Source organism: Suncus etruscus, chromosome 4, assembly GCF_024139225.1.
Source record: "Suncus etruscus isolate mSunEtr1 chromosome 4, mSunEtr1.pri.cur, whole genome shotgun sequence".
Lineage (NCBI taxonomy): Eukaryota > Metazoa > Chordata > Mammalia > Eulipotyphla > Soricidae > Suncus > Suncus etruscus.
This window is the reverse complement of record NC_064851.1, coordinates 21262968-21280102: the sequence shown is the minus strand read 5'-3', so window position 1 is coordinate 21280102 and position 17135 is coordinate 21262968. Positions and strand designations below refer to the sequence as shown.

The 17135-nt window shown below is 44.3% G+C and overlaps 1 protein-coding gene across 1 annotated transcript in view; it reads right to left on the bottom strand.

The window, feature by feature from the left end:
- Nucleotides 1-240: 240 nt before the first annotated feature.
- The window catches only part of FBXO42 (F-box protein 42), a 56554-nt gene continuing 39659 nt past the window's right edge, over nt 241-17135 (bottom strand). The window contains 15 exon segments of the mRNA XM_049772531.1: nt 241-804; nt 807-1004; nt 1007-1130; nt 1133-1180; nt 1182-1457; nt 1459-1728; nt 3989-4105; nt 4575-4634; nt 5120-5158; nt 5160-5217; nt 7959-7967; nt 8112-8207; nt 10113-10182; nt 10185-10242; nt 10244-10266. Coding sequence (XP_049628488.1) covers nt 611-804; nt 807-1004; nt 1007-1130; nt 1133-1180; nt 1182-1457; nt 1459-1728; nt 3989-4105; nt 4575-4634; nt 5120-5158; nt 5160-5217; nt 7959-7967; nt 8112-8207; nt 10113-10182; nt 10185-10242; nt 10244-10266 — 1640 coding nt within the window. The 3' untranslated portion in view covers nt 241-610.

Sequence of the window (17135 nt, the reverse complement as noted above, 5' to 3'; positions counted from 1 at the left end):
ACCATATGGGAGGCTGGGATTCGAACTGATAACCTTCTGCATGAAAGGCAAACGCCTTACCTTCCATGCTATCTCTCTGGCCCCAGAGGTCCTAGTTTTAAGAGAAAGGGAAGAACAGTTTTCTCAAGGTGACTTTTACCCTGCCAGCACCTAAAGCTCATGAAATCGGAATCCTCTACTTGTGCATTTGACACACACATGCCCTTTCCTTTTTCTGACTCTGAGAAGGCCACATAGAGATTTACAGAGGGCTCTTCAGTTTATTTTGGAAAGTTCAGATAGCAATCTGTTCCCTAAAGTCTTGGTCGAGTTACCAGCAAAGTAGAAAAAGGCAGCACAGCCTCTGCTAAAACACAGCAACAGTTTTATCTGAACCAGGACGGAGATCTCTCCTTCTTTGTAAACAGAGTTGGCTATATAATATATATTTATATATAATTTCTTTCTTAAGGGAGATTTGATCTCAGCCTAGAATGAATGAGTTGGGAATTGGGGGTTTTGGTTTATGGGAGTAACTGTGTCCGTTGTTTTCCCCAATTCTCAGTCCGAATGCTTAAGCACTGGAAACTTCAAATTAAACTCCACAAAAAGGGAAAAGGGTTCAAACATATTATCTCTTTGCTCGCACAAAGTACAAGGCGTTTGTTTTTGGATAGTACTTCACATTCTGCTTCTTGTCCATGAGTCCTCCGAAGATGATGAGCTCCCCCCTGCCTTGTACCACTGTGTGCAGGCTGGTTTCGGGCGGTCCAACCACAGAACTGCTATTAAATACTTTCCATTTGACCCTCCCCTTCTCTTTGTGTCTTTAATGTCCAGCACGTACATCTGCATGGGCTTGCAGTTCATACTCTGGTACAAGGGCTTACCAACATTCAGAGACTGCGGAGGGTGGTGGCCCAGGCGGCGGGCAATGGGAGGTAAAGAATGTCCATCTCCTTGGGCAGGCCCTGGGCGGGGAACGGGCACAGTCTCTCCTGCACTCACGTTCTGGCTTCCGGGGAGCCTGGAGAAGACCCCAGTGGAGGGCTCAGAGCTGCAGAGGCCGAAGGGCCTTTGGAGGACATTGACTTAATGGCTTCCAGGCTCCGACGCAAGGCTCCTGGGGAGACAGCACCTGCAAGGGCGCTGGGCCACGTGAGGTGGGGGTATGCACACCATTTGTCTGTTCAGGAGGGTGGCCTCACGCTGCCCCCAACTGTCCTGCTGTCCACGCCATCCGTGTGATTGCTACTGGAAGTGGGTTTCGCATCCCAATTCAGATCTATTGATCCCAATCGCAGGTCTTTCTGATCTGGTAGGGATCCACGTCGGGGGGCCAAAGAAAGGCCCATTTTTAGATCATATCCTTCAGTGGCAGATGGAGTGCTAGGAGAGATGGCCTGCACAGGACTGTCCAGGGAAGAGCCGCCTACCGCTGCAGTTCCTGGAGACAAACTCCCACCATTGAGGACGGGGGGAGCCGTCTCCTCTGGCCGGGGAAAGGCTCCCTTCCCGGGAACTTGAGGGGGTCTGTCTCTGAGCTCTGGGCCTCAGTGTTCCCCAGCGGCCATTAACACAGGGTGCTTCATCCATACTCCTTACTGGAGACTGAGAGCGGTACTCTCGGGTTTCCGGAACCAGGGCTGGAGGAGTGGCACTGATGGGCGATGGGCGCGAGTTCAAACTAGGGCTGAGTGGAGCTCTCCCACTAGGAGCCTGGCTGAAGACCACCACACACTGTCCCACCTGGAAAATAACAAATTCTGTGCTCAGTTCTGATCATTCGTTTCAAAATTTTACTTGCAAGGAGGGTGCCATGCCTAGCAGCGCTCAGAGCTGACCCCTGGCTGTGCTCAGAGATTAGTAGTGCCCAGGGTCTATACCCAGAGCCAGGGACTTACAGGTTCAGTCATAAGGCAAGCTCTGTAACTCCTGTACTATCTCTTTAGTAACCTTTCTTTTTTGATTTTGTTTAAGGGCCGTGCCTAGTGGTGTTCAGTTTTTTTCCCCCTGGTTCTATGCTCAGGGATGAATCCTGGTTGGCCACCTGCAAGGTAAATTTTGCCCCACATGCTAAACTATTGCTCCAACCCCTCATTCCCAAACATTTTATAATGAGCAGCTGGATGTGCCAAGCATGTTGAGAGTACCTGAGATTACACAGATGAAAGTGGTATACTCTGATCATTAAATTAGAAGCAGAGTAGGTTCAGAAATTTTGTTGCTCTAACATGACACATACAATCATTTATAGTAGAAAAAGGAATCAGTGTTTCTTTGGCCCACGTAAGTTTTGCCAGCTAGTGGGAATAGCATGTGAGGAATGTCAAAAAAAGTGAGTTAGGGCATTAAAGACTAGTGCAGGGCTTGGAGAGCCTGCATTTCAAACATTTGGTCGTGAGTGTAAATCCCTAGGGTCCTACATGTGCTGAGCACAGTTCTGAGGGCTCTACTGTTTCTGAACACTGGCACTTCAAGCAATCTCCTGCTGCTCTGTAGCCAGGTGTATGTACACCTCACAAAAATAGGTGCAACTCTCAAAGAACACCATAGCCAGGAAGTTCAACCTGCGGTGAGCACTTGTGTGAACACCTCCCGACCTCGCACACCTTCTTTAAGCAAACAACTACAGCATGTGAACCTCAATTAAGAATGGGCCGGAGGGCTGGAGAGATAGCATGGAGGTAAAGCGTTTGCCTTTCATGCAAGAGGTCATCGGTTCGAATCCCAGCGTCCCATATGGTCCCCTGTGCCTGCCAGGAGCAATTTCTGAGCATGGAGCCAGGAGTAACCCCTGAGCACTGCCAGGTGTGACCCAAAAAACCACAAAAAAAAAAAAAAAAAAAAAAAAAAAAAAAAAAAAAAAAAAGAATGGGGCCGGAGGGGCTGGAGAGAGAGCATGGAGGGAAGGCAATTGACTTTCACGCAGAAGGTCACTGGTTCGAATCCTGGCAACCCATATGGTTCCCCCAAGCCTGTAGGAGCGATTTCTGAGCATAGAGCCAGGGCTGGGTGTGACCAAAAATCAAAAAAGAAAGAAAGAAAAGAAAAGAACGGGGCCGGAGTGGTGGCGCATCGGTAAGGTTTGTCTTGCATGCGGCTGACCTAGGACAGACTGTAGTTCGATCCCCCAGCATCCCATAAGGTCCCCTGAGCCTGCCAGAAACAATTTCTGAGCATATAGCCAGGAATAACTCTGAGCGTCACAGGGTGTGGCCCAAAAACCAAAGAAAAGAAGAAGAGAGAAGGGGGAGGGGGAGGGGAGAAGAGAGGAGAGGAGGGGAGGGGAGGGGAGAGGAGGGGAGAAAAGAAAAGAACATGATCCCTTGGGCCAGAGCAACAACACAGTGGCAGGGAATTTTGTTTGCCTTGCACACAGCCAACCCAGGAAGGATCTGGGTTCAATCCTTGGCATCCCATATGGTCCTCCAAGCCTGCCAGGAACAATTTCTGAGCACAGAGCCAGGAGTAATACCTGAGTACCATCAGGTGTGGACCAAAACCAACCAACAAACAAATAAAAATAAATAAGAATGTGATCCCAACAGCACACATAACAATGTGCCACAACTAAAAATGTGCCAGGGACATAGGTGTGTGTGTGCAAATAACCGTGGTATTACAACAAAGGAAGGATTGGTGACTAATATAGTTAATATTCACTTTTCTTTTTGAGTGGGGGCTCACAACCAAAAGTGCCCAGGGCTAACTCCTGGCAGGCTCGGGGGAACCACAGCATGCTGGGGCTTGAACTTGCAAGGCAACACTATATTATCACTACAGCCCTAATATCTACTACTTGCACATGGCCAACCCCAGACGAATGGTAGTTTGATTCCTGGCATCCCATATAGTCCCCCGAGCCTGCAGGGGTGATTTCTGAGCACAGAGCCAGGAGTAACCCGGGTGCTGCCGAGTGTGGACCCCCCCCCCCAAAAAAAAGGGGAATCTGTGTTAATCTGACACACTCAGAGACCCTCCTCCCCGCCTCTAGTCTGCTACGTACCCGACAAGCTGGATGGCACCAGAGTTCCGGAGCCCCATGATCTTCATTTTCTACCTTGAGAGGCTGCCAGGCCCAGGGGCCCGAGTGCATGTGCAACAACCAAGCATCCTTGAATAGCTGTAAAGAAGAACCATTAACAAAGGGAGGAGAGAAACACACATGAACATGAAACATGAAACACACAAAGATCTGAAATCTCAATGCTATGCTGTCTAGTCTAGAGAGAACGTAGGCTCTTCAGAAAGTCAAGCCAATCTTTGGCTATTTACGCCTATCTTCATCTACTCAGATATTGCCACTGGCTTGGCAAATGCAAACTGTGTTGTGCATATGACACATGAGTCCATTTTAAGTGGTTCTGAAATCTGCCTGTGGTTGGTGTACTATGTATGTGTGTACTGGAGAAGAGCAAGATTTAAAGCAAACTTCCTGTAAAAATAAGAGCCAAGAAAAAGCCCCCTTCCCCCTCAACCTCTCCAGGTGGAAAATGTATTCTCTAAATAAAATACCTACAGAAACAAACTTATAAACCTCGTAAAAATTATAAGCGGCATGTGCATGGGAATGCCACACCACCTATACTCACAGCATTGGGTCCGCCACACAACCCTCCAAGGATTAGGATAGTTGCATCATCTATAACAATCTGGAGAGAGGAGGAAATTTAAAATAAACTAACAAAGACACAAGCATCTGACCTCCCAGCCTACAGCGGAATATGAAAATAGCTTGTCCAGCTCCCAGCTTAAGAATACTTTAGCTTCCCTTCCCGAAGTTCCATTCTCCCAAACCAGGCCAATTCTTATGAACCAGTTGCTGATTCACCTGAATGGATGCATTTTTCTGAATGATCAAATTAGTAACATGTATGCCAACCACATAACATGCAGGGCTCTCTTGAGAAATGAAACAGCAATGTTTTGGGAGAGGCATAATAGAAAGTTACTGTAAATGAACACAATCCATTAGAAGTTTAAACATGGATATCAGAATGAAAAAAAAAAAAAAAAGAATGAAAATCTCTGGTTGGTCCATGCATGATGGCATCTTACCTGACTCACTCCTCCCTTTTGGGCCTTAATAAAGAGATGCTACAGAGTCTACCGAATAGTTATCTTAACGAGTGCGCACCTGCGACTGGCCACCTCGAGGATGAGGACAGGGGCCGGAAAATATTCGGCTTGGACCACGCCCACTGCTCAAGGTCAAGAACCCAGACATCATTACTCCTGTAAGACAAAGATGCTAAATGAAGCTAGGAGGACCTGCCAAACCCGAAGAGCTGATATAAATGAGTCATATTTATTTATTTTTTATTTTTTGGGTTTTTGGGCCACACCTGAGGAGAGCCAGGAATAAGCCCTGAGCACCGCCATGTACCCAAATTCATGCCCCCTCTCCCCAAATGCAAAAATTAAAACAATACAATTTTTTTTTGGTTTTTGGGCCACACCCAGCGGTGCTCAGGGGGTTTACTCCTGGCTGTCTGCTCAGAAATCACTCCTGGCAGGCACGAGGGACCACATGGGATGCTGGGATTCGAACCAACCACCTTAGGACCTGGTCGGCTGCTTGCAAGGCAAATGCCGCTGTGCTATCTCTCCTGCCCCATGGGTCATATTTCTATGGAAGCCCATCAAAGTTCAATGTTCCTTGCTCTTAAACTAAGCTGTTCTTTCCCTTCCTTTCCTGAAATTCATTTTGAGATCTTCAAACCTCTACTCTTTCCACTGATGTATAGGACAATGTCTGTAGCCAACACTACTCACTTAGATAATTAAGTCAGAGTTAGAGAGAGTACAAAAGATAAGGCACTTGCCCTGCAAGTGGACGTTCCTGCTTTTAATCCCTGGTAGCATACAAATTATGGTCCCTTGGGGCACTGTCAGGGATGCCCTGAGCAAGAAGTCAGCAATAGTCCCTGAGTACAGCTGGGTGTGCCCCTGTTCCCAAATTAGTTGGGTGACGAGCAGAAAAGGTTATTGGTGAAGATAATGTCTTTCAAGAGCAAAAACCCTAAGGAAAAAAATTATTCGAAACAATTCCACCATCATCCAGGACATAAAAATTCTAGCCACATTTTTATTTTTTCTTTGTTGTTTTGGGGTCACACCTGGCAGCGATCAGGGGTTACTCCTGGTCTACACTCAGAAATAGCTCCTGGCAGGCTCGGGGACCATATGGGATTGCTGGGATTCGAATCACACATCCTTCTACATGCAAGGCAAATGCTCTACCTACATGCTATCTCTCCGGCCCCACCACAAGTAATTTTATCCATGGCTAATATAAGCTGTAGTTTTATGAAGAAGAAATTGACATTTTTAACCTTTATATGAGCAGTAGAACAAAGACATCCCTGGATGGCAGTTTCTCTTATTTCACGGCCAACACATAACCATTCATTTGCACATCTATCACCTTAAATCCTAAAAACCATCTCATATAGACACGTAACTCACTATGTCATCCATAAGAGTTTTTTTTTCCTTTCATTTTTTGGTCACCCCTAAGGTTTTAACATAGATGGAAAGTTTAATAAGGCAAAGGAGAGACAAAGAGATTTGGGCCTTGAAGGGTTTCTTGCAGAGAGCTCATCTACTTCATTTCAGAGCACAAGGACATAACCTCTATTGCTTCTTTTGCTAAATCAGATAGAGGGTTATCTATTCATTATTCTGGTCCTTGATTCTGGTCTGATCACGTCAACTAGGTCAGAGGATGGGAGAATACTTCACAGAGAAATGTTATACCTAACAGTATTTTTGCTCTGACTCGTGCCCTTATCCTGTCAATTTACCTCTCTACTTCTCTAAAGTTCCAAAAGGGCACAAGCAAGTCAAAATACTCTGCTGCTTAGAAGGTGGCCTTTTGTAAACACTGGTAGAGATAGGAAGTCTCACTGAAAACCACATACCAAACAGATTCTATATAGTCCTGATTTTATGGAGAAAATTGTTCAACTTAATTCTCTAGGGGTTAAAAAATTGGAATGCTAGAATGAGTGGGTAAACTGGATTAATAAAAAGTATCAGGGTTCGGAGCAATAGCACAGTGGTAAGGCATTTGCCTTGCACACAGACAACTCAAAACAGACCCCAGTTTAAATCCTGGCATCCCATATGGTCCTCTAGAGCCTGCCTAGGAGGGACTTCTGAGCGCAGAGCCCAGAAGTAAACTCTGAGCACTACCAGATGTGATCCAAAAACAAACAAAAAAACAAAAAAACAAAACAAAAAAAGTATCTTCAGGAATACAAAACCTGATTAGCTATCTTGTATTCTGCTAGGCATTTTTGGGGGTGGGGGGTGGGGGAGAGTAGGCCATATCCTGTGGATCTGTGCTCAGGAGTGAACTTGGAGGGTTCTCAAGAGGAGCAGAATATAATGCCAGGGATTGAACCAGGGTCATTGGCAAAGTTGGTATCATCAAAGTGGTTGCATGCAAGGAAAATAAATGCCTTCTCTCTAGTATGATTCAGTTCTCTAATATCTATTGTTTTGGGGGCCACACCCAGAGGGTGCTCAGGGATTATTCCTGGCCCTGCATTCATGAATGACTCCTGATATGCAGGGGACCATATAGTATTCTGAGTGTAGGTTGACTGCATGCAAAGCCATTTTGGGGATTCTTTGCCTATTGAGTCATTGGTGCAATATATAGGTCCAACATTATTCAAGTCCAGAGACTCTACTCAGAGCGCATGCATGCGACGGTGCCTTCTCTCTCTCTAGTATCATATTCAACAGGTACTTGGGATCTCATATTGCAGTGCCTGGAAAACGATAGGGTGGTGCGTAGGCTCAGGCCCCCCAATGTGCAGCAACATTTAGTCCTATGTGCTAGCATCTCAGCCCTATAGCCATTATTTATATCATATAAAAGGGTCCTACTCAGCTGAGCTGGGGGGTAAGACTGGAGGTTTGGTGCTCAGGTTCAGCAGTGAAGGTATTCAGGCCTAGGTGGGTACTTTGGGGCACTGCAATAACAGAAATGAACTCAAGGTATCTCGAAACTATCTCCCCACCCCTTACTCAAATTTATACCCGTTATTTTCAGGATTATGGAGCTTCAGGGTAATAAAGACACAAGAAACCAAGATACACTTACATTGCCGAGATCCTAGGAGCCTCCAAAGCCGATCATTTTATCATCTATCACACAGGAGGAATGGCCAGCCATGGGAGGTGGCCCGTGTGTGGTCACAATACAGTTCCACCTAACAGGAAAAGACAAGAGGAAACAAGAAGTCAGCAAAAAAAAAAAAAAAAATCATGTGTGTGTTTATGTATAAATACACACATTTTTTTTATGTGTGTGGGAAAAAAAACTCACCAATACTTCAGGGGTTACTCCTAATATAATCGGGGATCACTCCTCCTGGCAGTGCTGCTAATATGAACCCCTGAGGTGATCCAACCAGGATCAGCTGCATGCAAGGCAAGTGCCTTACTCACTGTACCAATTCTTTGGTCTATTTGTCTATTTAAGATAGGCATCCATTTATTTTTTACTGGGGCGAGAAAGTCATGATAGAACTTGTGTCGGCTGCATGCAAGGCAAGCATCTTACTGGTTGTACTATCTCTCTAGCATAGGCATCCATTCAAAATGATAATCTTATCACATTCTTTTTTTTTCTTTTTTTTTTTTGGGGGGGGTCACAACCAGTGACATTCAGGGGATTACTCCTGGCTCTGTGCTCAGAAATCACTCCTGGGAGGCTTGGGAACCACACGAGGTGCCGGAAATCAAACTGGGGTCCGTCCAGGGTTGGCCACATGCAACGCAAACAACCTACTGCTGTGCTATCACTCCGGCCCATCTTATCACCTTTCTATAGGGACACTGCTAATGAAATAATATAAAAGGACAAAGGTGAGAGAAATATTACAGTGACTCAAGTTCTTGCTTTGAATGTGGCAACCTGGGTTTGATACTCCAGCACAATATATGGTCCCCCAATGCCACACAAGAATAACTCTTGAGAGTAGAAAAGTAAGCCTGAAGCACATGGAGCTGTGACTCAAAAACTAGAAAAAGAAAAAAAGTGATTTAAGGTTTTCATGACTTTTCCTATAATACTGTTCAAATTATATTTTCACTTTTTGGGGCCAGAGAGATAGTTCGAGGGAGAAGGTTAAGGCACTTGCCTTGCATGAAGGGTACGAGTCCTGTCATATGTAAAATATTATTTCTTCTTGGGGGAAATAATCGTTCATAATTTTCTTCAATCAAATTGTCATAATGGGATAGGAGAGATAGTACAGAGGGTAGGGTGCTTGCATGCGCTGACCTGGGTTTGATTCCTGCATCCCATATTGTCCCCTGAGCAGTCTCAGGAATAATTCCAGGGGTCAGAGAGATAACACAGCAGTAGGGCGTTTGCCTTGCATGGTGGCCAACCCAGGACTGACTGTGGTTCGATTCCAAGCATCCCATATGGTTTCCCCCAAGAGGCGATTTCTGAGCACAGAGCCAGGACTAACCCCTGAGTAATTACCAGGGTGTGACCCAAAAACAAAAAAAAAAAAGGGAATGATTCAAAAGTACAGAGCCAGGAGTAACCCCTGAGCATTGCCATTTATGGCCCTGCCACTCTCCTCCCCCCTCAAATGTCAGAGTCCTGACACACACACAAAAAGTAAGGAATCTACTAACTTAAGATATTTATTTCTGGGGCCCGGAGAGATAGCACAGCGTGTTTGCCTTGCAAGCAGCCGATCCAGGACCAAAGGTGGTTGGTTCGAATCCCGGTGTCCCATATGGTCCCCCGTGCCTGCCAGGAGCTATTGCTGAGCATAACAGCCAGGAGTAACCCCTGAGCACCCACCTGGGTGGCCCAAAAAACCAAAAAAAGAAAAAAAAAAAAAAAAGATATTTATTTCTGGGGCCAGAAAATAGTACAGCTATCTGGTTTGATTCCAGCACCCACTGGGAGCACTTCCTGGCCAGAACCACAGCCTTGGACTCTTACACTGAACCAACCGGTTGGCTGAGATTCACTGGTAGGGGGCCCCAGGGCCTCCCGAACACTATTTGAAGTTCTTGCCGCCTAAATAAAGAAAAATGTAATAAAAGCAAATATTTTATTTCAGAGTTAAAGATCTTATCTTATAGCTTACCAGTTTTTCGAGGGCGAGTAAGTATGTATTTCATCAAAGAATCTCTCTGGTTGGTGCAGGGGATAAGGCTTGGCCGCGTCCAGCCACCAAACAGCACCAGCAGATCTTTGTAGACAACCAGAGTCGCTCCCAGCTTTGGGGGAAGGATAGGACCCTGAGGAATCATTACCATGGTTAGGACTCAAGGTCTCATCACGCCATAGGTAGGCTGTCTACAATCTCAGAGTCACAAAACACTTGGAAACTATACTATAAAGACAGAATAAGAGAAGATAAATCTTAGTATAGGGGCCGGGCGGTGGCGCTAAAGGTAAGGTGCCTGCCTTGCCTGCGCTAGCCTTGGACGGACCGCGGTTCGATCCCCCGGCGTCCCATATTGGTCCCCCAAGCCAGGAGCGACTTCTGAGCGCATAGCCAGGAGTAACCCTTGAGCGTCAAACGGGTGTGGCCCAAAAACCAAAAATAAATAAATAAATAAATAAATAGATAAATCTTAGTATAAAATCTGAGAGGGGAAATCAAATGTATACATCTATTGTGAGTACAACAGAGAAACCTGAGTTTAGAGGAAAGTTATTTCATCTCTCTCGGGGCTTAGTTTGTTCTTCAAGAATAAGATATGAGTGGGCTGGAGAGAGTAGCATGGAGTAAAGCGTTTGCCTTTCATGCAAGAGGTCATCGGTTCGAATCCAGCATCCCATATGGTCCCCTGTGCCTGCCAGTAGCAATTTCTGAGCATGGAGCCAGGAGTAACCCCTGAGCACTAGCCGGGTGTGACCCAAAAACCACAAAAAAAAAAAAAAAAAAAAAAAAAAGAATAAGATATATGAGGGGCTGGGAAGGTGGTGCTAGAGGTATGGTGTCCTGCCTTTGCAAGCGCTAGCATAGGGATTGACCGCGGTTCGATCCCCCGGCATCCCATATGGTCCCTCCCAAGCCAGGGGCAATTTCTGAGTGCATAGCCAGGAGTAACCCCTGAGTGTCAAACAGGTGTGGCCCAAAAAACCAAAAAAAAAAAAAAAAAAGAAAAAGAATAGATATGAGAGTATTTATCTCATACAGCTTGTATGAGTATTTAATAAAAACTTTGAAGCATCTTGTCCAATACAGTTTCTAGTTCAAAGCAGATGCTCAATAAATGTGGCACTCATTACCATTCCCTTTAATAAGCTTAAAAGAATGGACACAAAGAACACAGTGGCAAGAAGTCCACAGAGAAGGAAGATTCCTGGATGCAGCTTAAAGAGCTGTCAACAACCATATGGGGATCAGAGAAAGGGAGCAGATACAATTTTTGTTTGTCCTAAAAATCAAGGTAACTTAGTTGTCTCCAGGTGCTTAGCTATGGCCTCCCTAGCAAAAGTGGGATGCATTTGTTTTGTTTTGAAGGCTTAATATAAGGTATTTCAATGAAACTATGAATCTTATACCAAAAGTTACAACTAGAGTCCCTATTTGGGGACCTTGAGTTATGCTGACCATATTTTACAAGTACAGAAAATGACAGAATAACAAATATCCCATAGGAACTATTATTTACACAGCTGCTTGTCTCTGAAATAACAATGTTATTTGCTCCCAATCCTGAATTCCACATGCTACATTTAGTTTTCTCAAGATCAGAATAAAGTCTAGTTAAAAGGAGGTCATTCTAAGACCTGAATATTTAGGCATGAGTAAGTACTAGGAATACTAATCTTATGTGTTTGTTTTTTTTAAATCTTTCAATTATTTGGTGTTTGCTACACCTAGCAGTGCTCAGATTTATTCTTGGCTCTCTGCTCAGGGATCACTAGAGATAGGAGGAGGAGATGAAGGTGGAGGGGAGGAGGAGCAGGTCAGAGGATGATTCAGGATGTAGGGATTGAACCCAGGTCAGCTGTGTGTGCAGACACAAGTGCTCTTACATGATATACTATCTCTCCAGCTCCATAAACTGCTCCAATTTAAACAGACAGCATTGCCTCCCCCTTCTACCAAAGGTTAAGGTAAGTCATTTTGTTTTGTTGTTTTTGTTTTTGGGTCACACCCGGCAGTGCTCAGGGGTGGCTCTATGCTCAGAAATCGCCCCTGGCAGGCTTGGGGGACCATATGGGATGTCCGGATTTGAACTGATGTCCTTTTGCATGCAAGGCAAACACCTTACCTCCATGCTATCTCTCCGGCTCCAAGGGAAGTCATTTTCAAAAGCTTTGCAGAGAAATAGCACAATAGGCTTTTGTGTGTGCAGGAGTACCTGGGTTTGATCCCTGATACTACATGGTAGGTACCCTGAGCACTGCCAGGAATAGACCCCAAGCATGAAGCTGAGAGTTGCATCATACCCCAAAACGCCTGCATAGTCAGAGTGCTCACCAAAAGTCACCACCCACCAAAAAGACGACAGGTTCTGAAGCCAATCTGCAAGGGGTGAGATTCTAGCCCTGCCAAATAATAAGCCGTGAAACTCAGGCCCGGTTACCACATCTCTTCTGTCTCAGTTTTCCATATCTGTAATATGAAACAGAAATAGTGCCCGCCAAAGGTAATCAAAAATAGTGGTTTTGGGAAAAAAGAAAACTAACTGTGGGTTAAGGTATTCCATATAGTCCCTTGACTTCCAGCAGGCTTTGCCCTGAGCATACAGCCAGGAGTAAGTCCTGAGCACCACTAGGTGTGTGTCTTCTCTCCAAAACAAACAACAAAAAGAATTCAACATATTACTTCTAGACAGTTTGGTAATGAGAGGTCAAGACATTGGTATGTCAAAATTTCTATGGCCCATAAAATAAAATGTGGCAGTGTGTTATAATTTAGGATACATTTTAGGAATCAGAATGGCTCGAGAATATGACATAGTGTCAGCCCTGCCTCCTAAGTTTGATCCCTAGTACTCACGTCAACAAATGTAACAGTAGTAAATAAATAAGAGAGGCCTGGGGATATAGCTTAAGTGGTAGCACTGCCTCAAATGCATGAAGCCTTGTTTGATTCCTCGTTCTACATAGTTTCTGTAGGGCTCAGGGTTCAGGCATGCTGCACAACTGAATCTGGGTCGCCACTTGCAAGGCAAGTTTCTACCCACAGAACTATCAACTTACCAATTACAGCTGGACATAAGTACTCAAACATATTCCCCTGACTCAGTTACTATCTTCATATATTTCAGTACCCAAAAACACCAAAGGCCACCTAATTACATAATAGATATGATCACTGGAACAAATTTCAAAACAAGGCATGAGCCAAAGGACAGCTTTGGGAAAATGGATAATCAGACAGGATCCCATACACGCAGAATTAACATTCCTTAATGTTGCTAATTGGTTCAGATATTTCCCAAGGTCTCTATGAAATTAGAAATTTCACATGTGAAAGACAGTGACAGAATTACAAGTGCATTCATGTTTACACTTTTACTATAGATAGATAAAGAGTGAAGTAATTTTCAAAATTCCTAGTTTGTTTTTTTATGCCATTCCAACAATTCTGATTTCCTATCACAGAGAACCCAGGGAAAAGGAGAACACAACTGATTCAAGATAAAGCAAGCACCTAGTTTTAATTTTATTTTTGTGGTTTTTGGGTCACACCTGGCAGTGCTCAGGGGTTATTCCAGGCTCAGAAATTGCTCCTGGCAGGCACGGGGGACCATATGGGGACGCCGGGATTCGAACCGATGACCTCCTGCATGAAAGGCAAATGCCTTACCTCCATGCTATCTCTCCAGCCCAACAAACACCTATTTTAAGGAGGAATACCTATATTTTATGTCTGATTAGAAATTATTTTTACATTTCCATACTATTGCTATTAGTAATTAATATTGTTAGTTTTTTTACTACGGTGTTATAAACAGTTATTATTCTCCTAGAACTATAATTTTCAAATTTTAGATACATGAGAAATAGCTAGAGAACTTGTTACCACACATTATGAGGCTCCAATTCTGAGTTTCCAAGTTACTAGAGTGTATGGGGTATTTCTGTGAAGTTGCACTTCTAACAAGTTCCCAAGTTATCTTGATGTCGGGGAACTAGACTCTGAGAATCATGTTGTAGAAAGTTAAAGAATGAATCTTTGGGTAATCCTGGTAAGCAATGTTTCAATATATCAAAAGGGTATGCGGCCAATCTCACTTCTAAGTTTATTTTTTTAACAGCAACTCTAACCACTTTTCCCTGTACCTACATTATATAAAACTTTTATTTGGGGGGGCTGGGAGTGGTAGCACTGTGGTAGGTCATTTGCCTTGCACATGGCTGATCCAGGATAGATCTTGGTTCGATCCCCAGCGTCCCATATGGTCTGTCAAGCCAGGAGAGATTTCTGAGCACACAGCAGGAAAAAACCCTGAACGTCACCCGGGTGTGGTCCCCCAAAATACAAACAAAAAAACTTTTTTTGGGGGGGCTGGAGAGATAGCACAGCAGTAGGGCGTTTGCTTTGGAAAGCAGCCAACCCAGGACTGATGTTGGTTCGAATCCTGGCATCCCACATGGTCCCTTGTGTCTGCCCAGGAGCGATTTCTGAACAAAGAGCCAGAAGTAACCCCTGAGCACCGGACAGGTGTGGGCCCCCCTCCCTCCAAAAAAAAAAAAAAAAAAAAAAAAACTTACTTTATAGAGCTGGAGTGACCACAGTGGTAGGTTGTTTGCTTTGCACAAAGCCAACCTGGGACAAACCCGGATTTGATCCCCGGCATCCCATATGGTCCCTTGAGCCTGTCAGGAGCAATTTCTGAATGTAGAGCCAGGAGTAAGCCTTGAGTGCCGCTGTGTGTGGCCCAAAAACCAACCCACCCAAATAAAAAGACCACCAAGTTCAATGAGCTTAGTCAGTAACACAGAAGGCTCAACTAGCATACTCAACACAATAGATCCTCAGATAATGACTTCAGTAACACCACTGAGAAAATCTAACAATTTACCACAAATGGACTCTTTTTTTTTTTTTTTTTTGGTTTTTTGGCCACACCCGGTGACGCTCAGGGGTTACTCCTGGCTATGTGCTCAGAAGTTGCTCCTGGCTTGGGGGACCATATGGTGACACCGGGGATCGAAACCGCGTCCGTCCAAGGCAAGCGCAGGCAAGGCATGGCACCTTACCTTTTAGCGCCACACCTGCCCGCCCACACAAATGGACTCTTATTGACCTAAGTTTTGATAATTCAATTTGCCTTTGTGTGGAAACAAACAATATTAAGTAAATTTACTTGTGTTTGCAAGGAGGGCCGGGATGGTGGGTGGGAAACTAAGGACTGGTGAGGGAAGTTACCTTAGTGGTGGGATTGGCTACTGGATCATTTTAATGACTGAAAAACTGGAAAAAAAAAAAAAAAAGGGTAAATCTTCAGGCTCCAGAGTATAAATGAGGCAAAGAAAATAAATTGAATGGAGGGGAAAGAAAAATAATGACAAGGGACAGGGGACCAAGGGGTTTCAAGTGCATTTGGTGGTTTTAAGAAAGGGCAGAATAAAAATGTCCAAGCCAGAGTCAATAAAAATGAAATCAAGAGATGCAACTACAACCACCCAAGATTAAAAAATGGGGTCTGTATGAGGCCGGAGAGATAGCATGGAGTAAGGCATTTGCTTTGCATGCAGAAGGACAGTGGTTTCAAATCCCAGTATCCCAGATGGTCCACCGAGCCTGCCAGGAGTGATTTCTGAGCACAGAGCCAGGGGTAACTCCTGAGCACCTCTGGGTGGTGACTCCCCCCCCCAAATGGGTCTGTTCTGATGATAGGATGGGATGTGGGGTGATAGTGGCGTGGGATGGACTCTGGGAACACTGGAGATGGAAGATTGATACTGGTGGTGGGATTGATCCTGAAACATTGTATGTATAAAAACCCAACTATGTATAACTTTGTAAATAACAATGGTTTTAAGTAAAACAATTTTTTAAGAAGTTTGGTTTCATGGTATTATAATAACAAATAATTTTAAATAAATAAAACATGAAAGGGAAAATTTAACCAGGAAAATTATTAGTGTGCCAATGATTCCAGCAGAAAATCATTGAACAAACTCTCTAGTTAGCTCACGGAATTCTATCATATTTTGGTGCGTGATTACTTTTTAAAGGGACATGATCTAAATTGCTGAACTGGCAACAAAATTAGTAAAAAGAAAATTCTTAGATGTTTCGACTAATCTTATTTTGTACGTAATGATGCAAGTGGGACATTACAGAAATTGAATTGACGGCACAGAGTTTTCATGACATTCTATCTTCCCAGATCAACTTCTTCACAGGCACTCACTTTCTCAAGTCCATAGAAAGGCAGGAACAGTAGCACCGTGCAGGTCCTTCCCATACAAAACTAGCCTTGAGGGCAAAATTCCATCAGATAGACCAGGTCAACCAACAAACCCACTTCATAGTTTCTTTTGTGGTGGGTACTTTTTCTTGATAGTGGGGGAGCTTTGAGCTGGTGTGGCGTACAGGTGGGTGGGGTGGGGTGTGATCATTTTGCTGATAGGATCCATGCTGGGTCTTGGGAAACTGACCAAGCCATTCGGCTAGATAGAGCTGTCATTATGGTAGTGTGTGAAGTGACTGGCTTTGAAAGGGGAGAGTTCAGAGGTCGGGAGAAGAATAATTTGGAGAGACATTATCCCAGAATACTACATTAACATCTGAATCAGAAGAGCCCTTAAGGAGCAAAGGAGGACAGGCTGGCACTTCTAGACTCAGGAGAACCAAAGACCTTGGAAAGAAAAACAGCTGGAGTTAAAATTTAATTTTTTTGATCTGGTTTAATTTTTTAAATACTATTTTGTATTAGAAACAAGAAAAGCATATTTCATAGACCTATGGTTGGAAAATGTAGAATCAAAAAGAAATCTGAAAATTTTGAAAAAAGAAAGCAAAAAATCTGAAGAAAAAAAAATCCGAAAATCTCATAAATCACACTTTTTGAGGGGAGGGTTACACCTGGTTATGCTCAGGGGTTTACTCTTGGCCCTGTGCTCAGAAATCGTTCCTTGCAGGCACGGGGGGACCATATGAATGCTGGGATTCAAACCACCGTTGGTC